The sequence below is a fragment of the Pituophis catenifer genome, unplaced genomic scaffold (genome assembly GCF_029215685.1).
Source record: "Pituophis catenifer annectens isolate HBS135680 unplaced genomic scaffold, rPitCat1.0.hap2 SCAF_6, whole genome shotgun sequence".
Lineage (NCBI taxonomy): Eukaryota > Metazoa > Chordata > Lepidosauria > Squamata > Colubridae > Pituophis > Pituophis catenifer.
In genome coordinates this window covers 89,720,769-89,748,301 of record NW_027256886.1, presented here as the reverse complement: position 1 = coordinate 89,748,301, position 27,533 = coordinate 89,720,769, and the positions used below count along the sequence as shown (strand labels likewise).

Genomic DNA, 27,533 nt, shown 5'->3' with positions numbered 1-27,533 from the left:
AATTTAAAATCCCCAAGCAATTAAAACTCCCGGCAGATCAGGGAATTTGCTGAGAAAAAGCCATGTCTTCAGGTCGTGGAAAGTGCAGAGGTCGGGGGCCATCCAGAGCCCAGTGGGTAACTCATTCCAGAGGGTCGGTGCAGCCAGAGAGAATGCCCTCATCCTGGGTGCCACCAGCCGACATTGTCTGGCCGATGGCACCCGGAGGAGGGTAATCCTATGTGAGCGCACTGGGTGGTGGGAGGCCGGTAGGAGGTGGTCCTGCAAGTACCCCGGGCCCATGCTATGAAGGACTTTATAGATAAGCACCAGCACCTTGAAGTGGATCCGAAGGACCACCGGCAATCAGTGCAGTTCGCGCAGGAGTGGTGTTACACGGGAATAACGGAAATCTCCCGTAACAACCTGGTGGACGCATTCTGGACCAGTTGGAGCCTCTGGGTGCACCCCAAGGGCAGCCCTATGTAGAGGGGGTTGGAGTAATCCAACCAAGAGATAATGAGAGCATGAGTGACTGTATGGAGGGCATCCCTGTCTAGGAAAGGGCGCAACTGGCGCACCAGGCGAACCTGTGCAAAGCCCCCCCCTTGTCACGGCCGTCAGATGGTCCACCAAGGAGGACGCCAAGATTGTGAACCCTTTCAGAGGGAGTAAGTAACTCCCCTCCCATCCGAAGTGATGGGGATACTAGATCATGAGAAGCCGGCATCCACAGCCACTCAGTCTTGGAGGGGTTGAGTCTGAGCCTGTTCCTACCCATCCAGATCCGCACCGCCTCCAGTATATATATTTGTTTTCTTTCCTTTTCGTAGGCCTTTATGTGTATTTCTCTTTAGCCAGGTTCTTCCTACGTAAACCAAGATTTTTATGCAGCCCTAGTTCAGTGAAATCACAATCCACTAGTTTCTAGGCTTTTTTTTTCTGGCAGCCAGCAAACAATCTGCTGCCCGGGGTCTTATTTTCAGGGAAACACGGGTAACAGTTATATAAACTGCTTAATTTTCTAACCCACTCTTAAAGCCTTGCTTTCTAAAAGCAATGAAATGTTAGGAGGGCCCCTGCCATTACAAAGAGTAGGTCTCACAAAGTGTCATTCAGCAACCGGTTCCCTTGATCTTATTCGTCTTGAGTGCTGTGGTTTCTCTGGTCGTCTTGGAGATGCCTGAAGAATTCTTTGTAGACCTTGGATAACCCCACCAGATTTGGCCACGGGCCCTTGCAGCCAGTAAGGACATCTGCAGGAAGGATCCTCGAGGAGCCCAGATGATGGGTACAGTTGAAACGTCTTTTTACCCAACGCATGTCACCTGTTTTATTTTTGCCAGCAGATGAAGTGGAAACAAAAAAAGGGAAAAAAGAAAGTAATCTGCACAAATGTGCCCAGAAATCTACCTTAAACCTTCAAGCTTGGACCATATTATGAATCCCCTGACAGTCTTGATAATCTAGATAACCTAGTTCAGAACCTAGAGAAGGCCAATGTTCTAAACCAGGGGTCTCCAACCTTGGCAACTTTAAGACTTGTGGACTTCAACTCCCAGAGTTCCTCAGCCAGCAATGCGTTGCTGGCTGAGGAACTCTGGGAGTTGAAGTCCACAAGTCTTAAAGTTGCCAAGGTTGGAGATCCCTGTTCTAAACAGCATATATGAAAGACCTTGTTGGTTGGCAGCAAATCAAAATTAAAATGGAATGATTGTCCAGCATTGGCTGCTGAAAAGAGACTAAAATTTTATTGCAGTAGCATAAAAACACTGGAATTTTGAGCCTGGGAAAAGCCACATAAAAAATTGTTTCTGCTTAAGGGATTTTTTTCCCAAGTGGCTAAGAGAGCATCCCTAAACACGGAGTAGAGAACCCCGAAATAGGTTTAAACCGATAATTAAACAGGACTAGCCAAACCCTTGTTTTTACTCTGCTCAGCGCTGCTTCTCAACCTAAAAGCGGTGTTTGCGATATAGATGAAAGAATCAAATAGGGAAACTGAGGGATTTGAATCGAACAGATTCCAGTGGACTAAATTTGGAATCAGGTTTGAAATTCAAATTTTTTCCCTACCTGTGGGCGTGGCTTGGTGGGTGTGGCAGGGGAAGGATACTGCAAAACCCCCATTCCCTCCCCACTCCTGGGGGAAGGATATTGCAAAACCCCCATTCCCATCCCACTCCTGGGGGAAGGATATTGCAAAACCCCCATTCCCTCCCCACTCCTGGGGGAAGGATATTGCAAAACCCCCATTCCCTCCCCACTCCTGGGGGAAGGATATTGCAAAATCTCCATTCCCATCCCACTCTGGGGCCAGCCAGAGGTGGTATTTGCCAGTTCTCCAAACTACTCAAAATTTCTGCTACCAGTTCGCCAGAACCTGTCAGAACATGCTGGATTTCACCCCTGGTTGGAATATGAGCCAATAGCAGTTCCAAATGATATTGTGCTAAGCCTTTCCCTGAGAAAGTCTAGTGGCTACAGAGAGATACCTATTGCTTTAATGTCTATGGTGATTCTCAGTCATCCAGGTCATGGTTGTCCCTGGACTTCCTTGTTTTAATCTGAAGATCTCCAGTCTGCAACACAGTCCTTTCAGCAGTTCCAAGAAGACTCCACACCCATTTGCACTACTCAAGTGTCCCTGAGGACATGGATAAACCTCCAGGTAGCCTCAGTGACTCTCTCAAAGAACACAAATGACCAGCTGTCTGCAAGGAGTATAAATCCTTCCATTCCCCACCATCCAGTCAGAGCTGAAGAAGCTTCTCAGATGAGAAGCGAAACGTCCTCAAAGAAAAAAAAAACCAAGGAAGTCCAGTTGCCTCTTGAAAAAGCACCTTTGGAGCAAGCTTCAAATATATATTTTCTTTTCCCCAACCCAGTGCAGATCATTCCACCATACTATTACCCTCTCAATGGAGATGTGGTGCAAATTGGGGTGTACTTATTGAGAAGCAAGCCCCATGCGTCCAGTGAGGCATTTCTTAAAAGCATGTGTGCATAGGAACATCCATGAAGTGGGGTTGGTCATGCAACGCAGAAGCCATGTTCATTTTTCCAAACAGGAAGATCTGTTTCAATTGGAGGGAGACGGTCACAACACTCAACCCAGTCATACCCCAACTTCAAGCGGTCCATCCCACACGGGTAGATGATGTTTGGTGGGTGGGAGGGGGCAGACATTCAACCAATGGATGGCCTAGAACAGGGGTGTCAAACTCGATTTCATTGAGGGCTGCAAGGTTGTGTTTGACCTCTGGGGGTTGAAGTGGGTGTGGCCAGGGTAGGCATAGCCAGCTCGACATCACTTGTGTCGGGGGCACCTGTGGACTGAGTGCTCTTCCAGCGAAAACAGGCTCCCAAGCTCTGTTTTTGGCCGTGACGACCTCCTGCAGCCCTCTGCCAGTGAAATCCTCCTGCGGCCCTTGCATGCTCCGTTTTCAGCCTGGATGGCCTCCTGCAACTCTCTGCCAGAAAAATGGAGCTCTGGAAGGCTGCCTGTGGCCCTTCCAAGCTCCATTTTTGCTGGCAGAGGCACCGCAGGCCGGTCTTTCACAGTTTCCATGGCAGCCCCATGGGCCAGATCTAAGCACCCCGTGGGCCTATTCCAGCCCCAGGCTCTTGAGTTTGACATCCCTGACAGTAGTGCAATTTAGCTGGTTCTATCCGGATTGTACAAATCGGTAGTGGTGGCTGCGGGAGGCTTTGCCCACCTGCCCTGATGTTGTTTTTTACCCTCTGCGCATGGAGGAAATGCTCTGCGCATACGTGTGGGTGCGCTCAGATTTGCGAAATGATAGCAAAGTTAAATGAATACCACCCCTGACCCCTACCTTACGTTACAATGTGAGCGGGCCCCCAACGCTGACCAATCTGGTTGCAGAGATGGGATAAACGTAGAAGGTGGTGTCATTTTTTTATGTTGATAGACTTTCTTCTGATTCGGGGACAGGAGACAAACACAGGGCGGCCCACATGAAGAACAGCGCTTTCTCTTTTAATCTTTCTTAATAATTATAATAATTAATTATAATACAATATATTAATTATATATACTTTCTTTCCTTTTCGTAGGCTTTATGTGTATTTCTCTTTAGCCAGGTTCTTCCTACGTAAACCAAGATTTTTATGCAGTTCAGTGAAATCCCAATCCACTAGTTTCTAGGCTTTTTTTCTTTTCTGGCAGCCAACAAACACTCTGTTGCCCATTGGGAGACTAAGGAGACTAAGATAGATCTATTTTGGACTTATAAGTCATCATCAGTTAGCCACACCCTCATCCCATGTATCCTCCCTGTAAAGGTACAGTATTTGTTTTCTTTCCTTTTCATAGGCTTTATGTGTATTTCTCTTTAGCCAGGTTCTTCCTATGTAAACCAAGATTTTTATGCAGCTCTAGTTCTGTGAAATCACAATCCACTAGTTTCTAGGCTTTTTTTTTTTTCTGGCAGCCAGCAAACACATCACTCGTATATATATATTGTGTGTGTGACACAAAAGGATGAATTCTGCCACCTAATCATGCCAGAGATTCTGCATCTCCCAAACCCTCCATTTGTCATCACCAGCTGAGGGTCCCAAATGTATTGAGCTGTGGAGTTAGGCTTTAACAAATTAACAGAGTTGGAAGGGACCTTGGAGGTCTTCTAGTCCAACCCCCACACCCAACCAAGCAGGAGACCCTACACCATTTCTGACAGATGGCAGTCCAGTCTCTTCTTGAAAGCCTCCAGTGATGAAGCTCCCACAACTTCCGAAGGCAACTTCTGTTCCATGGGTTGATTGCTTTCACTGTCAGAAAATTTCTCCTTATTTCCAGGTTGAATCCCTCCTTGATCAGTGTGTGTGTGTGTCTCCACAGGATATAATTTTAAAAAAAGGCATAATAGTGGTTGCAGTGGTGTGATTGAAGTGTTTTATATATGTGTCTCGATTTTTTTTTTAACCACCTGCTGCAAAGATCCCAGCCATTTCCCCTGTGCCTGAATTACTGGGTGTTGATTCCAGCCCTCAGCTACAGAGTTTACCCTGTAGTACATAATCACACTAACCTCAGGAATTGCTAAAGCTTTGTGACCAAGTTTTCCCACTTTTCGAAAAACGATCGCATGAGGGATAGGTCTCAAAATCTCCTTTTATTGGACAGTATTAAACTTAACGCCTCTCCAAGGTTTCTTAATGTCAGAGTAAGTTTTACTCTGCTATAGGGGAGGGACCAGTGGTGAAATTTAGCCGGTTGTATTTGGGTTACACGATCCAGTAGTGGCAGGAAACTCCACCCACCCACTCGGATGTCATCACGTCCCGTTTTTGACCCTCTGTGCATGCGTGGAGGAGGTGCACGGGCTCACATTTGTGAACTGGTAGCGAAGGTAAGTGAATTCCATCCCTGGAAGGGACCCATATATACATCACATACATACATACATGCATACATACATACATACATACATACCAGGGGTAAAATCCAGCAGGTTCTAACAAGTTCTGGAGAACCGGTAGTGGAAATTTTGAGTAGTTCGGAGAACCAGCAAATACCACCTCTGGCTGGCCCCAGAGTGGGGTGGGAATGGAGATTTTGCAATATCCTTCCCCTGCCACACCCACCAAGCCTCATCCACAGAACTGGTAGGGAAAAATTTTGAATTTTACCCCCAATACATACATACATACATATATATATTGACACCCATACAACAAACATCTTCTTACTCCATATAGCAGCTGATTGGTTCATAGGGGACATCATCAGAGATGGTAAAATGATAAAATGAGCCATGGTGGCACAGGAGCCTGGATAGCTCAACAGACAGAGCTCTGTAATTTAAGACCAGCTGTCTGCAATTAAAGTAAGATCGAATCCCGCCAGGCTCAAGGTTGACTCAGCCTTCCATCCTTTCTAAGGTAGGTAAATTGAGGACCCAGTTTGTGGGGGCAATAAGCTGACTTTGTATAAATATACAAAAGGATGAAGGCTATTGCTTAACGCATTGTAAGCCGTCCTGAGTCTCCGGAGAAGGGCGGCATATAAATCAAAAAATTTTTTTTAAAAAATTAGAATGCAGTATTGCAGGCCAATTCTGCTGACTGCCAGCAGTTTGATCCTGACCAGCTCAAGATTGACTCAGCCTTCCATCCTTCCGAGGCAGTGGTGAAATGTAAAATTTGTTACTACCGGTTCTGTGGGCATGGCTTGGTGGTGGTGGGGGTAATGTGACTGAGTGGGCATGGCCAACTTTTTTTTAAAAAAACTTTTAAAACCATTTTTTCTACAACCTCTCTGGCTGAAGAGGTTGTAAAAAAAATGCTTTTAAAAGCCTCTGAAGATCCCAGCTGAGTTGCCTGATCGTCAGAGGCTTTTTTTTTCTTTTAAAAACATTTTTTCTACAACCTCTTCAGCCAAAGAGGTTGTAAAAAATGCTTTTAAAAGCCTCTGACAATCCCAGCTGAGCCACACGATCATCAGAGGCTTTTTTTTTTTTTAACTTTTAAAAGCATTTTTTCAGCCGAAGAGGTTGTAGAAGAAATGCTTTTAAAAAGAAAAAGAAAAGCCTCTGATGATCGCGCAGCTCAGCTGGGCATCGGGGTGGGGGCAGAGATTTTTGCTACCGGTTCTCCAAACCACCCACTGCCATCGCTACCGGATTGGGAGATCTGGTCCGAACCGGGAGCATTTCACCCCTGTTCCAAGGTCGATAAAATGAGGACCCAGATTGTTGGGGGGCAAGAGGCTGACTCTGTAAACCACTTAGAGAGGGCTGTAGAGTCGTATGTAAGTCTACGTGCTATTGCTATAAGAAGTGGTGAGGTTAGTTGTGCCACACTGATGATGCCCAGAGACCCTTGCTTAATAACAGATGATCCCATCTATGCAAAGCCCCCAGTAATCTCCAAGGATCAAGTCTCACTCAGGCTTGGCTGATTCCCAGAGAAGTGGCTATGGGATGAATGGTTAGAGCCAGTAACCTGAAGAGGCTATCTATGCTCAATAGGACAGGACAGATGTAATGCGTTGGAGTGATATGTAGAATAACCCAAGAAGTCAACAAATAACAGCAACCAAAACAAAAACATTTTTCCTCCATGACACCTTCCAATGAGCTCTTCTGAAGGTTAACCCGGCCAATCTTTTAGCCATCAAGCAATCAACCCTACTTAAGAATATTCCCATTGTTTCCATGGGGCAAGTGAGAGTGGTGGGGATTTAGAATATAGAATCATAGGGCTTGGGATGGGGGGGCTCAGAGGTCTTCTAGTCCAACCCCCTGCTCAAGGCAGGAGGCCTTATTCCATCCTGGTCCAAGCTCTTCTTGTAAACCTTCAGTGATGGAGCAGCCACAACTCTGAGAGGCAAGATATTCCACTGATTAATCAGAAATTTCCTCCTTATTCTAGGTTGGATCTCTCGTTAAAATAATAATTCTACCCGTCACCTCTTCTCCTGCCCTCTGGTGCTACCCTCTCTTAATTTTATTAATTTTATTAGGCATATTTCTATGCCCCCCACTCTCTGAGGACTCTGGGTGGCTTACACCAAAGACAGTATACTAAATAGCATATTGCCCCCAACAATCTGGGTCCTCATTTTACCCACCTCGGAAGGATGGAAGGCTGAGTCAACCTTGAGCCGATGAGATTTGATCCGCTGATCTGCTGAACTAGCAGTCAGCTGAAGTAGCTGCAGTACTGCACCTTAACCACTGCGCCACCTTGGCTCTTCTCTGGGACAGTCCTTCAAATACTGGAAGATAGAAACCATGTCCCCTTTAATCCTTCTCTTTGTTAGGCTAGACATACCTAGCTCATTAGGCATTATTACCTGTGTTTCCCCGAAAATAAGACCCTGTCTTATATATATATATATATATTGCCACCAAAATAGCCACCAGGTCTTATTTTCAGGGGGGAAATGTTGTCCACTGACTCCTCTCACTAGCGTGCATTGCCCCCAGCCTCCTTTTCACTGTCAGAGGGCTTTAGGAGCTTCTTCTGCAGCCGGCAAGGCGTTCCTGAAGGCCTCTGCAGCCGATAACAGAGCTCCAGATTGATCCGGAGCTCTGTTATCAGCTGCAGAGGCCTTCAGGAACGCCTTGCCGGCTGCAGAAGAAATTGGCTGGCAAGGTAGGTGTCAGGGTGTGCGAGGCCTGGCTGCAACTGTCTGAATGTTAAGTAGTAGGGCAGCTCCCCCTCCCCATCCCCACCCTAGCTTAATTTTTACCCATGCACCCTGGAGTGGGCAGAGTCTTTATTAGGGCTTATTTTGGGGGGTAGGGCTTATATTGGGTGTGCATGTAAAAATCAAGCTAGGGCTTACTTTCGGAGTAGGTCTTATTTTCGGGAAAACACGTTAGCTTCCTAGGTTCATGTCTGCACGAAAGCCATCTCTCCGGTGAAAATGCCCGAATGCAAGATAATTCCAGTCTCCAAAGCGAGACACCCAGTTTTAAAATGGGTGCTGGTCAACCTCGCAGTCTATTCATAGCACATTTTTACAGCAGCTTTGCCGGCGAGGTTGTCTGAACACCCGGCTGTGTTTAAGCAACAGAAGCGCGCCAAGATCACTGTGTAATTGGGCGCTTATAAAAAAAGACAGCGATCGGTAGCTTTTGATGTATCACAAAAGGTATCGATCGCTGTGCGGTTTAGGAAATGAGTGCGAATGGGTGAATGAGGGTTTGAGTCTATATTCAATTTCCCCGCAAATAATTTCAGATCTGCACAACCACAACGGTTTCCTTCAGCCTCTCTTTGTTTCACTTACATGGGTTCCAATCCCCTTCAGCTCCCTCCTCTGCACGGTGACTTTCTCTGGGCTTTGTATTGATGATAAATCACACAGTCCTAAGTGCTTGGATACTGACTCGCACAGCAAAAATGCATATGAATCATTTCACCTTGAAAGGCGGCCATTGTGAGAGCGGAATGCCGGGAAGCTGCACAAAAATAAGACGAGGCGGCTTGGAGGCCTGCGAACGTGGCTGCTTTTTCCACAAAGTCCCAGGGTTCACAAACACAGGATCAGAGGGACAGAAATTGCAATTCTCAAACATTGTGCACCAAAAAGTCACCAAAAAAAAGCAGAGCGAAGGCAAAAAATAGTTCCAGAGAAATACGTGAAGTGATCTGGAGATTGCAAGTTTGGACACGCTTCATGGGTTTATTCTTCCGAAACAAGCGAGCGACTCAGCCAGGCGAGAGCGAGAAGGTGGCATCTCCCAACTGTACCTTCCTGAGCTTGTTGGGGTGCTGTGGGGATCCTTCTAGAGGGTTAGACTAGAAGATCTCCAAGATCCCTTCTGACTCTGTTATTCTGTTGTATCAGTTTGACCACGTAGAAGTACCAATGGACATTTTCTGTTTGGCTGGAGATCGGGCCAGGTTACCTCACCGACCATCATCTCTGTCCATGTATACAGGCCTGTGATGGTGAATCTATGGCACGCGTGCCCAAAGTGGCATGTAAAGACATATCATCCGGCATGTGCGACCTTGCCTGTTTGTCTTCCAGGTTTCTGGCATGCATCCGTGCTCCTCAATCAGCTGTCCTTCACGTGCACGGCAGTGTCAAAAACCGGTGTATGCATGCACACCGGTCAGCTGATTGTCGGGTATGCATGCACGCCAGAACTCAAAGTTCAGCTTTTCTGTAGCGTGATCCCTTCGTGCACGCGGCAGTGCCGAAAACCGGCTGTGCATGCACGCCAGCCAGCCGATCGTCAGGAGCGCATGTGCACTAGAACCCGAAACTTTGGTTTTTCCAGAGTGCGACCCCTACGCGCGCATGGCAATGCCGAAAACCGGCCTGTAGATGCACACTGGCCAGCTGATCTTCAGGCGTGCACGCATGCTAGAACCCGGAAGTTCAGCTTTTCCGGAGCGCGGCCCCAGTGAGCATGTGCGTGCAATGTTTCCGCTTGATCTTTTCAGCACTCGGTGCCGAAAAGATCCACCATCACTGATATAGGCCATTTATATATTGCCTGTATAAATCAGGACTCATTGACCTGCATTTTCCTTCAGGGGAGCTAGATAATTCCCATGAAACTACATTCCCAAATGCATTTTTCAACACAGGTCTTAAAAGTGGGCAAGATTGGACACCTCTGCTCTAGAGTCTTCGTGAAGGAGGAGAAACGCTTCCAGAATAGAATAATTCTTGAATTTTCAGCTTGCCTTCGACATCCATTTCTTCTCATCCACTTGGCCAACCATCTCTTCATCAAACCTTTGACACTTTAGATGTCGTCCTTGACTTACAACCATTTGTTCAGTGACCGTTTGAAGTGACCCCAGCACTGAAACAAGCGACTTATGACCGGTTTTTCCACTTACAACCAGAGATGGGTTTCACATAATTTTATCACCGGTTAGTCGCGCACTGAAAATGTGAGCGTGCACGCACATTTGCTTCGCTCGTGTGCGTGCCTTCCACAATATGTGCGACCTTCTGCGCATGTGATTTGCTAGCGCTTGTGCCTTGCACGCAGCTTAGAAAATGTGGCTAAATATGACGGCATAGCGCCAGGGTGGGGCAACCCGCAGATCACCACTACCAGTTCGCCGGAATCAGTCCGAACCGGCTGAATACCACCACTGCTTACAACCGTGTCAAAACTCGGTTGATTGGCAACCAGAGTATATTTACGATGGTTGCAGCATCCGAGGGTCATGGGATCACCACGCATGTCCAGCTGGCTTCTGACCAAGCAAAGCCAATAGGGGACGTCAGATTCGCTTCACCCCAATTCACTTAACAACTGCCTCACTTAGCAACCAGAAATAATTGAGCTCAATTGGGGTCGTAAGTCAAGGACTATCTGTAATTCTAGAGGCAGGCAATGTGAAGTCCAGAAGGTGTGTAAGAAAACAAGTTCAGAGAGCATCAAGGATCCCACAACTGACATGCGTGTACACCAGGCGTGTCAAACTCAAGGCCCGCAAGCCAGATCTGGCCCACGAGGTGCTTAGATCTGATCCGCAGGGCTGGCCTGGAAATAGCAAAGCACCGGCCCGGAGTACCTCTGCTAGCAAAAACAGGGTGCGGGGGGCCACGCACTTCCCCGCACCCCATTTTGGCTGCCAGAAGGCTATGGAAACTAAAAACAAAAGAAAAGGAGAAATGTTTCCCCTTTTGCATTTGAGCACGCAAGGAAGGGCAGGAAAGGAGAAAGAGGAAAGATAAAGAAAAAGAAGGGAAGGTGGGAAGAGCGCAAGGAAGGAAAAATAAGGAAAGAGGGGAAGAAAGAAGAAATTAGAAGGAAAAGGGAAGGAAAAAGAAGGAAGGAAGGAAGGAAGGAAGGAAGGAAGGAAGGAAGGAAGGAAGGAAGGAAGGAAGGAAGGAAGGAAGGAAGGAAGGAAGGAAAAATAAGGAAAGAGGGGAAGGAAGAAGAAACTAGAATGGAAAGGGAAGGGAAGAGGAAGGAAGAAAGGAAGAGTAATGAGAGTGAGGGAGTGTCTCACGCAAGTCCTGCCTTAGCAACTTGGCCACCATAAGTGCTCCAGGGGTGGGTTCTACTTACCTTTACTACCAGTTTGCAACGGGGCTGCGCACATGCTCTTCTGCATAAGCGCAGAAGCTTCTGCGCATACGCAGAAGCGTTTTGATGATGTCAGGATCAGTGGGCGGAGCCTCCCGCTGGTTTTACTACTGGTTCTATAGAACCGGTGCAAATCGGGGGCAACCCACCTCTGAGGTGCTCCCCTCCCCGACACGGGTCCTGTGTCATGCCCACCATGGCCACGCCCACACACCCAGGCCACACACACACACCCTTCAGAGGTCAAACACAACCCTGATGCGGCCCTCAAATGAAATTGAGTTTGACATCCCTGATATACACCTTTCTACTAAAGACAGACAGGAGTCTGCCAATAGTAGATGAAGGATCAGTCGCATGGATATACCTGGGGAACGGAAAATGGGGGAAAAAGATCACACATTTTTGATCCAGGGAGAATTATGCACGAGAGAGAGGTCCGTATTTCAGGAACTGGGGACATCAGCATACAACCTGGGCTGAAATAAGATACTGGAGTTTGAAGTCTAGTATCAGGTCATGAGAAGGGAGTATCACAGTTCCCACGAATTCCGATGGGGATGTGAGCAGCAAGGGAAATCTGGCCAGGTTTACTCCGACCACTGCTCACCTCCTTTCTCGGCCTATTTCTGCCTGATCATTTTCAATATTCTTATTGCGCATCATTTTAAGCTGGGGAGACTCAGCTAGCTACAGAAGGAGGAAACTGGACAAGACCTTCCCAGAGAAGCTGCACAGAATCCTGAGGTCAGAGCCTTGCCGGTGGAAGGGTCCTGATTGATGGCTGTTTTCCTGCCATTATGGGATGTGCTGAAGGAGGACAATCACAAAGCAAAGAGGGAAAAAAAGAAGAAAAAAGCCAGTTTGCCTTCACAGGATACCCGGTGTTCGAAAATGACTTGAAACAAGGTTCGGGCAGACAAAGGGCAAGGATTAGCAATGGGGACAGACAGTTTCGTGCCAGTCTCACTCACATTTGCCCCCAGGACATTACACAATACTTTAACTTAATGCCTCAAGAATTAAAAGATACAGATACAGATTAACAGAGTTGGAAGGGACCTTGGAGGTCATCTAATCCAACCCCCCCTCCTGCCCAAGCAGATCCTACACCATTTCTGACAGATGGCAGTCCAGTCTCTTCTTGAAAGCTTCCAGTGATGAAGCTCTCACAACTTCCGAAGGCAACTTCTGTTCCATGGGTTGATTGTTCTCACTGTCGGAAAATTTCTCCTTATTTCCAGGTTGAATCTCTCCTTGTTCGGTTTCCGTCCATTATTCCTTGTCTGGCCTTTGAGTGATTTGGAAAATAGGTTGACCTCTTCCTCTCTGTGGCAGCCCCTCAAATATTGGAAGACTGCTATCATGTCTCCCCTGGTCCTTCTCTTCACTAGACTAGCCATGCCCAGTTCCTGCAACTGTTCATCGTACGTTTTAGCCCCTCCAGTCCCCTAATCATCCCGGTTGCTCTTCTCTGCACCCTTTCTAGAGTCTCAATATCTTTTTTTTATAGCGTGGTGACCAAAACTGGATGCAGTACTCTAGGTGTGGTCTTCCTAAGGCTTTATAGAGTGGTATTAATACCTCACTTGATCTTGATTGTATCCTTCTGTTAACGTAACTTTGGATTGCATTGGCCTTTTTGGTTGCCACCGCACACTGTTGGCTCAGTGTGAAGGAGCATCCATTTGAAAGGCGGTGGGAAAGGGCTTGGGGGTTACTGTGCTGTGGCTTCAGAGGGTTCGCTGCAGCCCTTGGAGTCCAGCAAGGTTAGGCTGAAGCTAAGGCTGCAAGAGAGAACATAACAGAAGAGCCTTGGTGGCGCAGTGAACTAAACTGCTGCTGTAGTACTTTTTTTTTTTTTAATTTGATTTATATGCCGCCTTTCTCCGGAGACTCAGGGTGGCTTACAGTGCGCTAAGCAATAGCCTTCATACTTTTGTATATTTATACAAAGTCAACTTATTGCCCCCACAAACTGGGTCCTCAATTTACCTACCTTAGAAAGGATGGAAGGCTGAGTCAACCTTGAGCCTGGTGAGATTCGAACTTACAGTAATTGCAGACAGCTGGTGTTAAATTACAGTGCTTCTGTCTGTTGAGCTATCCAGGCTCCTAGTTGCCAGCTGCCTGCAATTACTGCGAGTTCAATTCTCACCAGGCTCAAGGTTGACTCAGCCTTCCATCCTTTCGAGGTAGGTAAAATGAGGACCCGGTTTGTGGGGGCAATAAGCTGACTTTGTATAAAATAGACCACCACTCAGGGGGGGCCAAAAAGCCCTACTAAGCAGGTATACACAAAAGTATGAAGGCTATTGCTTAACACATTGTAAGCCGCCCTGAGTCTCCAGAGAAAGGGCGGCATATATAAATCGAACTAATAAATGAATAAAATAAATAAATAACAGAGTCGGAAGGGATCTTGGAGGCCTTCTAGTCCAACCCCCTGGAAGGATCCCCAGAGCACCCCAACAAGCTCAGGAAGGTACAGTTGGGAGATGCCTCCTCCTCTTCCTCCTCCCTCTCACCTGGCTGAGTCCCTCCCTTGTTTTAATTTGGGAATCTGGAGCCCAGCAGAGAGGATGCACGGCAGGTCCCCTAACCACTTCAGAGGCTGGAGAAAACATACCTAAATTCAGCTGCTCTGCAAGCTTAGTTAATTACACCAGGTGTGTGTGTGTGTGTGTGTGTGTGTGTGTGTGTGTGTTAGTGATGAGAAGTGTTTTTATTAATTAGGGTCTTGTTGCTTCCTCCCCAAACCTACCTGGGGGGGCACCTCCCAAAGAGGGGAGGAGAGCGGCTGAGGTGTCTTTAAGATACCAAAATGTTGCACTTTCCCCCAACTACTTTGGAAAAGAGTTGGAGGGTTTGGGGAGGGGGTCCCTCAAACCAGGGGTGAAATCCAGCAGGTTCTGACAGGTTCTGGAGAACCGGTAGCGGAAATTTTGAGTAGTTCGGAGAACCGGCAAATATCACCTCTGGCTGGCCCCCGAGTGGGGTGGGAATGGAGATTTTGCAATATCCTTCCCCCTGGAGTGGGGAGGGAATGGGGATTTTGCAGTATCCTTCCCCCAAGAATGGGGAGGGAATGGGGATTTTGCAGTATCCTTCCCCAGGAGTGGGATGACAATGGGGATTTTGCAGTATCCTTCCTCCAGGAGTGGGGAGGGAATGGGGATTTTGCAGTATCTTCCCCCAGGAGTGGGGAGGGAATGGGGATTTTGCAGTATCCTTCCCCCAGGAGTGGGGTGAGAATGGGGATTTTGCAGTATCCTTCGCCCAGGAGTGGGGTGAGAATGGGGATTTTGCAGTATCCTTCCCCCAGGAGTGGGATGAGAATGGGGATTTTGCAGTATCCTTCCTCCAGGAGTGGGGAGGGAATAGGCATTTTGCAGTATCCTTCCCCCAAGAATGGGGAGGGAATGGGGATTTTGCAGTATCCTTCCCCAGGAGTGGAGTGAGAATGGGGATTTTGCAGTATCCTTCCCCCAAGAGTGGGGAGGGAATGGGGATTTTGCAGTATCGTTCCCCAAGACACACCACGCCCACCAAGCCACGCCCACAGAACCAGTAGTAAAAAAAATAGGATTTCACCACTGCCTCAAACCCAAAGGGGCAGAGAGAAAAACTCCAGACCACCACCACCAAAATATCTGTATGAAGCAGTCTAGCCCCAAACGGCTTGGATGGGACCTCTGAATTTGCTGTGGCCCCCCTCGCCCCCCGCCCCACAACTCCCGTGAAGAGTTCAAAAGAGATAAAAGAGAGGCGTCTTGCTTTGATCTTCTTCCCATTCCTTGCATCCCGCGGTCCTTCCCTTCCCCATCTAACCGTTTCCTCGGACCAACCCCAGCTCCTCTTCCGTGAACGCGTGTGCTGCACACACACACACACACACACACACACACAAAACGCACGACATTAAGTACAGACCAAGCTACTCGGTGCAAGAAACATTGTTAACAAATCGCGCTCAAAGCGGCGGGATTAAAACCTGTGAGTTTTTTACAAGTCGTTTCGGAAAGATTTGTCTAGCGCCGCCTGGCGGCGCATCTTGGCTGAAAATGGGGAAATACGCAGGGAAAACAAAGAGGCGGAGGGAGGGAGGGAGTTACGCCAGCGAGCAAGCATCCTTCTTACTTTCCCCACGTGCAAATCTCTCTTTAGGTCATCCCAAGGCGACGACAAGCCAAACAACAGAACGTGGCGAGGACGGGCGTGGATTAAGTGACTACTACCAGTAGTAACCATGAAGAGTTGTGTTTTTTCTTCCGACGCCTCCGGTTGGTTATTGCACACCGAGCGGTCGGGCAGGGAACCGGGCAGAAGTCTTTTGAGGGATGCTGGAGTCCCTGGGATAACACGCAAGAATTTGGGGATGAAAGGAAGAGAAGGGGAGGAGAAAGAAGGAAGGAAGGAAGGGTAAAGGAAAACAAGAATGAGTAAAGGGATAGTAATAATAATAAAAAAAAGAAACAGAAAAGGCAGGCGAAGGAAGGAAGAGAAAGGGCTCGCCGCCGTGGGGAGTTTCCGAGGGTTCACAAGTGCTCCTTTTCCAGCCATGTGGAAAAAAAAAAAATCCCACGCCCACGCGCGTGTCCTCTCTCCCACGTCCACTAGCCGAGGGCGATAGTCCAGATCGTAGCTGGCTTCTCCCGAGTCACGATTCTCACGCTCCCCGTCCTCGGCGCGCTGTGGGAAAGCAGCCGACAGCGTTCTCTGATCGTCTGGATGAAGGCAAGCAGACACGGCACTTTTAAAACACGCGCGCTTCCGGACAGACATACACGGATTCAGTGGTCGGTTTTTCAAAGCTTTGCGGGTTGGATGGAGCGCCCGCACACGCCCGCACTCGCTTTCTGCCCGCTGAGTGGCTCAGCCTGATCTCTGGCCGTCCCCAAAACACTAAAGAGGAAGGGGAAAAAAGCGCTTTCCCCCCTAAACTTGGGGAACACATTTTTTTTAAAATTTTGATTTATATGCCGCCCTTCTCTGGAGACTCAGGGCGGCTTACAATGCGTTAAGCAATAGCCTTCATACTTTTGTATATGTATACAAAGTCAGTTTATTGCCCTCATAATCTGGGTCCTCGTTTTACCTACCTTAGAAAGGATGGAAGGCTGAGTCAACCTTGAGCCTGGTGAGATTCGAACTTGCAGGAATTGCAGGCAGCTGATGTAAGTGGATGTTAATAACGGTGCTTTAGTCTGCTGAGCCACCAGAGCTCCTTTCTTTCTTTCTTTCTTTCTTTCTTTCTTTCTTTCTTTCTTTCTTTCTTTCTTTCTTTCTTTCTTTCTTTCTTTCTTTCTTTCTTTCTTTCTTTCTTTCTTTCTTTCTTTCCTTCCTTCCTTCCTTCCTTCCTTCCTTCCTTCCTTCTCTTTCTTCTCTTTCTTTCTTTCTTTCTTTCTTTCTTTCTTTCTTTCTTTCTTTCTTTCTCTTGGAGCACCCCCAAACTTCACTTGATTCCCCCAAGGGATCATCAGGGGATGGGATGGGGAAACCACTCTGCTCTCTTTCCTCCTCCAATGGCTTCTTGGGATCACAAAAAAGGTCAATGCGGATCCGATGAGGCTGCTTTAAAGGATCCGATGAGGCTGCTTTAAAAGGATTCCGGAGTGCAAAACGTAACCCAATGCGGGGAAATCTGGGACGGACAAAATGAGCAAATAGTTGAGGGGTTGGTGGGTTTTGGCCCTTGGCTCGCCGTTTGGTTAAGATGATCGCTCTTTTGAGGGACAGAGAAAAGTTTCACCCGCATTCTGGTATTTGCTAACCAGCTAAATTATTATGATTCCATCATGTCCAATTCTCAAGAATCCCTGCCGTTTTCTTGGCGAGGTTTTTCCAGAAGTGGTTTGCCATTGCTTCCTTCCCAGGGCTGAGAGACAGCGGCTGGCCCAAAGTCCTTCCAGCCTGCAGGCTTTCTGCCCCGAAGCAGGACAGGCTCGCGATGTCCCTGTTTATACAACCTGATGATGCCCTTTTTTAATTAAAAAAAACCCCACTTAACATTTGCTAAACAGCCCGCGTTAGTTACCGCAACATTTACAGGCGCTCTTATAGGCCTCGCAAGTATCCTTAAAGCTTGCACGAACTTTTCCTGGCTCATCAGCTCAGCTGCTTTCCACCTTCAATTTGGGGGGGGGGTGTCCAGCTGGAAACAGCCCCCCCCAAAAAAACACCAAACCTCCCAACCTGAAAAAAGGCGCTTCTTGACCCACAAAGGCTCCATTAGAATAAAACACGACCATCAAACCACTTCCTCCCCCCCCGGCTGGGGTCGGCCAAGGCTCTCGGGGCACAAACCATCCCCGTCCGTGCAATTCACCCAGCATCTCCCCAGGAATTGGGGATTCCCGAGTCGTGGGAATTCAGTCCATTCCCTTCTCTTGGCCTTGCCGGTTTTTCCTAAGGGATGGAAGAAGCCTTCCTTTCCTCGCAGGTTGGCTTCTTCCAGGCCTGCACCCCCAAGAGAAGAGTCCAGCTCTTCTCTCTCTTCTCAGGAGTCGAACCCCTTCCTCCAACCCACCCCCAAATTCTTTCCCAGCCCCGCGATAGGGAACGGTGGTCCCTCTTGCCCGGTAGCTGCCTTCCTTCCAAGCTCGCCATTCTTAGGAAAGTCCAGTTGCGTTGCAGTCCGTGACTCCTCTTCTCCCTACCAGTCGTAGTACTACAACCATTGCCATTTCCTCCTCCTCCTCCTCTTCCTCTTCTTCTAACCATGCCTACTCAGTTGGCTGTGGAAGTGATGGTCTCACTATAGAATTTCTCTCTTTTTCTCCATCTTCGCTCTGCTTCCTCGCAGGGCCCGGTGCGCTAAGGTGCGCTAAGGAAGGCCTCGTCTGGCTGCAGGTTCTTTCTTCCAGTCGCTTTGCCGAGGGAAAAAGCCAGGTTTATATCCCAGCTGTGGAGAGAAACCCTGTGCCCCGGGCATCTCCTCCTCTTCCTCCGACAGCGGTTAGCCCTTGAAATAAAGAAGGCGCAGAGAAGAATCCTGAAGAACGCTGTTCCCAACGCAGCTAAGAGCTTTCCTTTGCAGCCTTTGCGTTCCCAGCTTTGGATCAGAGACTAGAATTGTGCTAGCTGCTGAATTTGCATCGTGGGAACGCCGTCCACGGGGTTCCCCACCGAGACTGTTGGCTGTCTCCAGCCGCAGAGAAGCAAGCTAGGCCGGCCTTGCTCTCTTTTTGCAGGGAGGGGAAAGTCAGTTGCCACCGCCGTTCCCCCTGTGGTTCCCCCCCCCCCACCTTCCTCCGTCCGGGCTTTTCGCCTCTCAAAACAGCCGGTTCGACCCCGGCAAGCTTGCAAAGAGCCGGAGCCTTTTTTTTTCCAGGTGGGGGGTGGGAGAAGCGAGAGAAGGTCTCTTGGTTTCTGTGGGGGGGCCTGCAGCAATTTGTGCCACGCATCCCTGGTCTTTGCCAAACGCCGCCCGTCCCCTTGAAGTCCCAGCTTTTAGGGTTAGGTAGGTCAAAGGGGAAGAAAGCTCCAACGAGAAGGAAGGTCTTACCCGAGCACCCCAAGGACGAGTTGGCCCAAGCCTTGGCCCCGGCATCACCCAGGTTTATTAACGGCAGACCTGTTTAAAACCAGGGGGAAGAGGAAGAAGAAGGGGATTACGGTTAGCTTTTGTCTCCCTTGCCCCACTTTGAAGACTGGGGTGCGCTGTACGATCCAGGGAGCTGCGCACAAGAATGACCCCCTTGCAGATTTTAATTTCCCCCTGCTCCGATTGCCCGGGGAAATCTCTTCATCGGATTTGGGGGGGTGGGTTGACAGCCTCAGTAAAGGAACACCTTAAGAGAGGAGCATATTATTATTATTATTATTATTATTATTATTATTATTATTATTATTATTATTATTATTATTTAAAAAGAACCCTTTTTGCTCTCCGACGTTTTCTCTACACGTGTTCCCGGAAAGGGGGGGTTCTCCCCCTTTTCTCCCCAGGGCGAGTTCTGCCTGTACCCGATGAATTTTAATGACCTTTTTAAAAACTTCCCGGCGATTATATAAAAAGCCAAACACGTCAACAAGTGTCCACAGGTTCCATTTTTTTCCCCTCCCCCAGAAATCCAGTCCCTTCGCTTCTCAGGCCAAGCCACGACTTAAGTCGCTCACAATCCCAACACACTCTGCTGGCCGTCCCCCCACCCCCACTGTCCCCCCCCCCAAAAAAGGCCTTTGATTTGTGAGTTATTTGAACAGCCAAAAAGGCCTTCCTTGGCCTCCTAAGATACAAAAGAGCAGAGCGAAAGTAGCCATCAAGGCAACCAACACCGCAGCCCAAAAACAAGGTTCAGCCTTTCAGGTCGTTGGCAAGTGAAGCTGCCCCAAGGCAATTCCGTTCCCTCTCCCCCCCCCCACCCCCAGAAGTCACAGCCGAGAAAACTTAAAACTTTTGCAAAGCCTGAGCTGCCCCCACCTTCACCGTGCGCGCCCCACCACCACGACCAGTTTGCACCTTCCGATCTGCTAACCCGTTTGACAAGAGACGGCGGAACCAAAATAACCCTTGTTTAAATAATAATAATAATAATAATAATAATAATAATAATAATAATAATAATAATAATAGGTTAAAAATGCTTCCGCACGACGCTCGCCTCTCCTCTTTTGCTTCCGCCCGTCTCCTTCCTTCTTTCCTTCCTTTCCTATAGTCAGCCTGCTTTCGTTTTGTTTGTTTTGCTTGCGAAGTTTTACAGCTTCGCGAGCACTTGAGGCTACCCCCGACTTAATAACCATTTACGAACCGATTGCTAAGAACTAAAGCGAAATACTGTTTTTGGGTGGACGCACACGCGTTTTCCTTTTGCAAGACAACGGATATAGGCCCAGTTGCACATCTTTGGAGTGCCGTTTACATCCAAAGGAGGGAGGGGGAAAATCTTTAGCAGCTTTTTGGGGGTTTTTTGTTTTTTTTTTTTAAAAAAAGGATATATTGCTTTTCTGCTCCACCGTCCCTGCAGTTTTCCCCGGAATCTGCTTTTCCACGAGTCTTTTCCCATTCGCATCCGGCGCTGCAAGCTAAGAACGCGAACCTTATTTTGGAAAAGGGTTCAAATGAAATCTCCCGGGATTGAAGGTTTAAAAGGAGCCTGGATAGCTCAGCAGACTAATGCATTGTAATTTAACTCCAGCTGTCTGCAATTAGTGAGTTCGAATCTCGCCAGGCTCAAGGTTGACTCAGCCTTCCATCCTTTCTAAGGTAGGTAAATTGAGGACCCAGTTTGTGGGGGCAATAAACTGACTTTGTAAAAATATACAAAAGTATGAAGGCTATTGCTTAACGCATTGTAAGCCGCCCTGAGCCTCCGGAGAAGGGCGGCATATAAATCAAATTTTTTTAAAAAAAAAAAACAAGGCCAAAGCCTTCTTGTTTTACTTACTTTCCATCTCAAAGAGGAAAATATAGTGGATGGAAATAAAACTGGAAAGGGAAGTAGAAAGCTAGAAAGACGGGCTGAAGTTCGCCTCGTGCCTCTAAATTCGGCAGCTTTTGGGTTCTTCAAAATTGTAGGAAGAAATCTACTCGGAAATAAAAAAAAATAAAAATAAAAATAAAATCAGGCCGCAAGCCTGAGAGATAAGCGATTAAGCGTCTTTCCTTCCCCATTCCCATTTTAGGAGATGGGGAATTCTTTCAATCCCCCCCTCCCCATTCAGACCTACTGACACCCCCTTCCCTTTTCGACGCAGCTACCTCCGCACCAGTGACCAGGGGATTAGGGTTTTAGTAAGGGTTTATTTCCACTCCCCCCAAAAAAAACCTGCTGGCGAGCTGTCCCACCACATCCCCGCATCCGGATTCACACAAGACGACTAAAACGGGTCGCTGAAATTCGCTCCTTTGCTTTGAACACACAAAAGGCCACGGAAAAAGCACTTCTCTCTTACTTAACCAAAGGGGATTTTTGTTCACGCCACGTAAAATAAGCCGGAGACTTCCGAAAAAGACTTCCTTCAACCCAGGGTTAAAACGCTCAAGCCAAATTTAAGCCTGTGGGAACGTCGCCACAAGCAGCAGGAGGATCTACAGACGTGGTCGATTTTTTTTTTTCCTGCAACGACGGATCTAAGGAGATTTTGTAGATCTTATTTTTCCCCGCCTGTCTGAAAATGAAATCTTTTTTTGTTTTGTTTTGTTTTACCAATGCGTTTGGTTTTTCAGCCATCGGGCCAAACGAACCAGGGTTTTCAAAATACCCCACTCCCACCTAACTAAGGGACTTTCTCGCTCGTGTTTTTGTTTTTTTTTAATAAATCTGCTCCTTCACCCACCCACCCACCCCCACGCGCGTCCCTTTCTTTCATTTCTCGCTCCTTTGGGACGGAAAAAAAACAGACCCATTCCGTGCCACGGTCGATCTTAAGGTTTCTCTCCCGAGCAGGTAAGATCTTTCTTGCTCAAGCCAAGAACGGATGGAGATGGGACGAGATCCCCTTCCCAAGCCGCCTGCCCGATTCCTTCCAGAATCGTGGGCTGGATCGTGTCCCGCGTTTCCCTAAATTGAGCCAGGAGTTTATTCGCCGCGCGTAAAAGCAAAATAAGAACAGGGCGCGCCAGCGACCTTTTCCCTCCTTTTGAATAGCCCAGCCGTTCTTTCCACGGCTTTGGTGGGCAAATCCCGGGAAGCCAAACGCCTTCCTTTCCCCCTTAGAACAGAAGCTGACTTCGTCTTTGTTTTGTTTTTAGTTTAAATTGCCCCAGTTCTGTTTAACAACTCTGCAGCTGCAATAAGAAAAGTATCGGGTACTAATTAAACCGGGAGCATAATCAACCTTCAATTGCTGTTTCTCTTCCTTTGCTTTCATCCGCCCAAGTAATTAAAGAGCATTTATAACAAGACTCCAAAAGGTTATTTCAAAAGAAAAGTAAAACCTTTGTTGTTTTTTTTAATACATCAAATATACAGAATTTTAATCTTTTAAAGCGATACATTGTCTTATTATTTTTAAATACATGACGTCACCCCCTTGTTCCTGTTCCTAGCTACGGGGTGGACCTTAAAAATTAAAAAATAGTCAAGTGTTTCTTTTTTAAAAGAATACAAATAAGGCAAACGGAGGTTTTTGGGAAAAGAGTGGTTGGTGGTTGGGTTTCCTTCCTGCCAGGATACATACAAAAAAAAAAAAAATACCAATTTCTCTCGCTCTTTTTGCCACTGGATACACCTTTGAAAAATCGCTGCAATTTGAAGACTGGAATAGACAAATTGCAAGTTAAGAGCCGCGTTGTTCTTGGAAAAAGAGACATGCATTGAGGAGGGGGGGGATTTGCCCCACCCACCGACCCACCGTTAAATAAGAACGTACAATACAGTACAATCATAGCAATTTTAAAGTAACATTAAAGAGAAGACTTCTAGTTCTCGTTTTCTTTTTATTGATTTATATTCTACAACGGGTGTTTCCACTTCGTTTTTGTTTGCGTGTTTTTTTTTGTTTGTTTTGTTTTCCTTGAAGCCTATCGAGCTGAAATTAGGTAATGCACTTTTTATTTTTATTTTTTAAATGGATTCATCGTCCCGCTTGAAGCTAACATAAATAAATACAGTGCCCATGGATCCAGTCCTCAAGATGAACACTATCTTTATATATATATTTATTTAAAAAACGTCCAATTTTGCCATTTTTTTTTGTCTGGTCATCCATCCTTAAGAAACTTTCCAAGGGACGCTGGGCTCTTTTCCTTCCTCCTCCCTCGCTTTCAAATCCACCCAACCCACCCCCCGACGCCCCCCCAAAGGATCACCTAAAACAAAACCCCAGCCTCAGGCGGCGACCCCCCCTCCCACACACACACACCGGGGGAAAAAAACTCACTGGTATCCCAGCGCGGAAGCTGTCGTCAGTCTTTGCCCATAGAGTGCGTAAGGGGAGTAATAGGGTCCAGTGGCGGCCGGGACCGGGACGGGGGCTCCTGGGGTGGGCAAGGGGCTCTTGGAGTAAGGGTGGTAGCGGCTGCTGAGTCCCAAGGCGTGGTGCGGGCTGCGCAAAGCCAGAGCGCCAGGGCTGCCCGGGCCCCCGGCCGCCGAGGTGGGCACGTGCATGTGGCAAGCCATGGCCGCTGCAGCGGCGGCGGCCAACGAGCTGGAACTCGGGTAACCGGAGAGCAGTTTCTCAGCCGGGCCGGGAAAAGCCGTGTGAGTCCGCAGGTGGCTGAGCAGCTCCTCCGAAGTGGCGAAGCGTTTGTCGCAGGGCCCGTTGGCCGAGACCCAGTTGCAGCTGTGAGGCTGGGGGTCGTTGGGCAGCAAGAAGCCGTAAGGGTAAAGCGGGTGGCCGGCTAACGACGGCGGGCCGGCGTGCAGAGGCGGCCCCGGGTAAACCAGCGGGTAGCCGCCGGCTTTGAGAGCTTGCTCGTGGGCGCAGGAGGCGCCGGCGGCCAGGTGGCTGGCGCAGTGGTAGCTCAGGCAGTAAGGATCGCGGCACAAACTGGCCGTCATCACCGACGGCGGGGAGGCGCCGGCTAGGGGGCTCGAACCCGCCGCTTTGCCGCCGCTCCCGCCGCCTCCCCCCAAGCTGCCAGCCTTGCTGGGGTCGAGCGCCACGCCCGGCGGCAGGAACTGCGGTGGGTAACCGGTGTACGCCCCGGCTAGGGAGCCCGGATAGCTCATGCCAGCCGGCGGCAGCGGGAAAACAGTCTGTCCCGGTTTGTAAGGAGAGACGGGCGCCACCAAACCGGCTGAACCCAGCACAGCGGCGGCCACCGACGACGGGACGGCGCTGCAGGACGAGTCCGCCGTCGAGCAAGAGGCGGCCGAAGCGACGCCGGCCAGGAGCCCCTTGGCGCCTTCGTGGCTTTGGCTCAGCTCGGCTGAGAGGCCGCCGCCGCCGCCGCTGGAAGCCAGGCGCCCCGAGCCGTCGGAAGCGCTCTTGCCGCAGCTCTCCGCCGCTTCTTTCTTCTCCGCCTCGCCGCCGCCGCCGCTGCTGCTCCCGCCGCCGCCGCCCTTGCTCTCCCCGCCGGGCAGCAGGCCGGGCGAGCAGGCCGAGGCGCTGGAACTGGGGCTGCCTGTCCTTGGCGTGAACGGCGGGCAGGTGGCGCTCGGCACCCGGAATCCCGTTTTCTCGCTGCCGCCGCCGCCGCCGCCACCGCCCGAGCTCCCTCCGGATGCGGCTCCGGAGCCTCCGACGGCCGACGAATCCTTCTTATCCGCGCCGGGCTTGGAGTAAGGCTTGAAGCTGGATTTGTCCTCGGCGCCGATGTCGCTGAGCTTCAAGGGGCCCCCCTTGGACGCCTCCTTGTCGCCGCCGCCGCCGCCGCTGGACGTGACGCTGGAGAGCTTGGAGGAAGGCGAGGGGTCCGGCTTGCCGATCTGGGAGCAGGTCTGCGCGAGGAGAGCCAGCGGGCTCTTCTTGGCGTCCAGCTGCAGAAGGGCCGGGGTGGGGTGGGGTGGGGTGGGGGGAAGAGAAGAGAGTTGGAACCCTGAGTGCCGGCAGGGAGGCTCCCCCGAAGCGGCTGCCTACCCCCCCCCCAAGACGCCAACCCCCCCCCTTTTGAAAGCCGCCCTTCCACCCTGCAAGGCAAGCCGAGGCCGGCGCCCTGTGCTGCTTCTCCCCCCCCCCGGTCGTCCGTGTGTCCCCTCTCCCCCGTTGGGACCCTTTGGCGGGAGCCGCAGAGACGCCGCCCCAAGCCCTGCTTCGCGCAGCCCTCTCGCCCCGTCGCTGCGCCCCTGGAGAGCCCTGTGGAGCCCCGACGCCCCGAGACCCGATCCGTTTAGCTGGCTGTACCCCCAAGACCTTCGCCGTGCCCGAAGAGCGCTCTCTCTCTCTCACACACACACACACACTCACTCTCTCTCTCTCTCTCTCTCTCTCACACACACACACACACACACACACACACAAGCGGCCAGGGCGGCTTTCTTTCCCAAACCCTCACTCTCGAACCGGTAGGGGCTGCTCAGTTTCAGATTACCGTCCCTTGGATGGCAATCTGGTTCCATAACCAACAAGCCGTGGGGGGGGTGGGGGTGGAGGCGGAGGGGGGCAGGAATGAGCCCGCCGATGAAGTGGCAAATTCCGCCGGAGCACCCGGCCGCCCCCCCCCCCCGTTCAAGAACGGAGAATGCAAAATGGAAAGCCAGGGGCGCGTCACCCCCCCCTCCACCCAAGGCGAAGGACGCACGGCGGGTCCCTCCGAGAGCTTTTTAGGGGTACCCAACTCAACTTGCTCTCCCCCCCAAAAAATCAATCGCCCCAGGCTGGACGACGGTATATGTGTGCGTGTCTGTGTGTTTGTAGAGGGGGGGGAAGAGTTGTTGAAACGAAGCAAGCCCCCTACAAAGGATTCCACGCACCCACCCACCCACCCACCCAAAACACACACACACACCAAAGGACGGGGGGTCCCTTTCTCTCCTGCCCCCCCCCCCGGTGTGTCTTACTTACCTCGATCGGGCTGACCGGCGTGGAAGGCAACGGCTGGAGATATTCGGGATGCAAAATGTGTCCCGTCCGTGCCGTGAGCATTTTCAAGACTTTGATGGGCAGACGGTTGGCTTGGCGCAAAGGGTCCGAAGGGGGGATGGCGTGGAAGAAAGCTTTGCAGCAGCCGCCGCCGCCGCCAACAACGCCGCCGATAAGGTTCCCAGCGAGCCCGCTCTGCCAAGGGAGCTCAGCAGCACCGCCGCCGCCGCCGTTCCCGAGCTCTGGCGCGCCTCCTCCTGCGCCTCCGCCTCCGCGCGGACTACTTCTTACGGCAGAAAGCGCGGGGGCTGTAATCATGACCCAAAGGCTCGCATGAAAACGCGCGGGGGGGGGACACACGGGCGGACGGACGGACGGACGGGAGCGCCGGGAACGCGCTGCTCAGGAGCCGAAACGGAGCGTCTGCAGCTTCCAATGGCGACTTCGGGGACCGAAGGGTGGGGGGAGGGGTGGGAGTGGGGTGGAGTGGGGGGTGAGAAGGCAGGGAGGAAGATTCCGCCCCGTTTGCAAAACCGGGAGCAGCAGCAGAAGAAGCCGCAGCAGATTCCTCCGAAGGTTTTTCTTCTCCTTCTTTTCTTTTTTTTTCTCCCCGTCTTTTCTTTTTTTCTTTTCTTTTTTTTTTCAGGCTTTTTTTCTTTCGTTTTTCAAAATCGGGCCAAAGGGAAAAGTCCGAGGTTTCAACCGCTGGAGAAATAAATCCGTGCTTTTTTGGGGTGGAGGGGGGGCAGGGTTGTGTGCCCCCCCCGAGGGGAGAGGGAGGGGATGAGGGGGGGGAGAGAGAAGAGCCTGGGCTTATCTCCTCCGTTCAACCCCCCTCTGCCCGGCCGGTCTCTCTCTTCCTTTCTTTTCCTTCCTTCCTTCTTTCTTTCTTTCCTTCGGTCTCTTGCTTCTTCTTCTTCTTTTCTTCCTCCTCCTCCTCCTCTCCGCCCAAACCGCACTCCTGCCAGCCAGCTGCAGCCAGCCAGCCGCTGCCCCACCAGCCTCGGCTCTGGCAGAGAAAGTGGCTTCCCGAGCAAGCTGAATTAGTCGGGAGATTAAAGCCTTTGCCGCCTTCCAATCAAATGGGAGCCCGAGGTGATTGGAGGGTCAAGGGGATGTGACGTCACGCTGCCTCTTCAAGGGCTTTTCCGCGGCCGACGACCCCCCACCCAATACCTCCACCCACCCACTCATCGCTCTGCCCGCTCCATCCATCTATCCATCCAGCCATCCATCCCGCCTCCTGCCTTTGCTCAGCTCAGCGGGGCTCGTTCCCTGCCCGTCCTGGCATTCCTGAGAAAACCCCCTCCCCACTTTGCCGGCCTCCAGAGACTCCACGAGGGGCTTTTTTGGGGGGGGAGGGGGCGCAAGACGCTGCCCGCCCTCCCAGGTTGGGACAAGATCGGCCGAGTGGATTTTGCTTGGGTTAAGGTCGCTTCCCGGCCTCCCGATGGGACCCCCCCCAAAAAAAAACCAAGAGGCGCTGCGCTCCGTGCTCTCCGTGCAACGACCCCGGGGTTCAGTTTATTGGGAGGGGGGGGAGAAAAAAAAGCTGACGGGGCCTGGATCGGATTTCCTCCGGCACGAAAACAAGCAGGAAAA

General features: G+C 50.2%; 1 protein-coding gene across 3 annotated transcripts; it reads right to left on the bottom strand.

Annotated features, from left to right (window-relative positions):
• Nucleotides 1-433: 433 nt before the first annotated feature.
• On the bottom strand, nt 434-27,094 carry ZNF503 (zinc finger protein 503). 3 transcript variants are annotated; one of them, XM_070946018.1, is made up of 3 exons: nt 25,914-27,094; nt 23,349-24,889; nt 434-1,307 (listed from the first exon to the last, which is right to left on the bottom strand). In XM_070946018.1, the coding sequence occupies exons 1-3, from the start codon at nt 26,247-26,249 to the stop codon at nt 1,304-1,306; spliced, it is 1,881 nt and encodes a 626-aa protein (XP_070802119.1). In that variant the 5' UTR covers nt 26,250-27,094; the 3' UTR covers nt 434-1,303. The 3 variants fall into 3 exon arrangements, with proteins under 3 accessions (XP_070802119.1, XP_070802117.1, XP_070802118.1); XM_070946016.1 differs by lacking the exon at nt 434-1,307 and adding an exon at nt 15,780-15,874; XM_070946017.1 differs by lacking the exon at nt 434-1,307 and having other exon boundaries at nt 23,295-24,889.
• Between the last annotated feature and the right edge of the window lie 439 nt (nt 27,095-27,533).

Coding starts and splice junctions, on each gene's coding strand:
- ZNF503 (XM_070946016.1), bottom strand. CDS start 26,249: ATGATTACAGCCCCCGCGCTTTCTGCCGTAAGAAGTAGTCCGCGCGGA. Junction 24,890..25,913: donor CGCCGGTCAGCCCGATCGAG/GTAAGTAAGACA, acceptor GCCCTTCTGCAG/CTGGACGCCAAGAAGAGCCC. Junction 15,875..23,348: donor GCTTCCGCGCTGGGATACCA/GTGAGTTTTTTT, acceptor GTGTTATCCCAG/GGACTCCAGCATCCCTCAAA.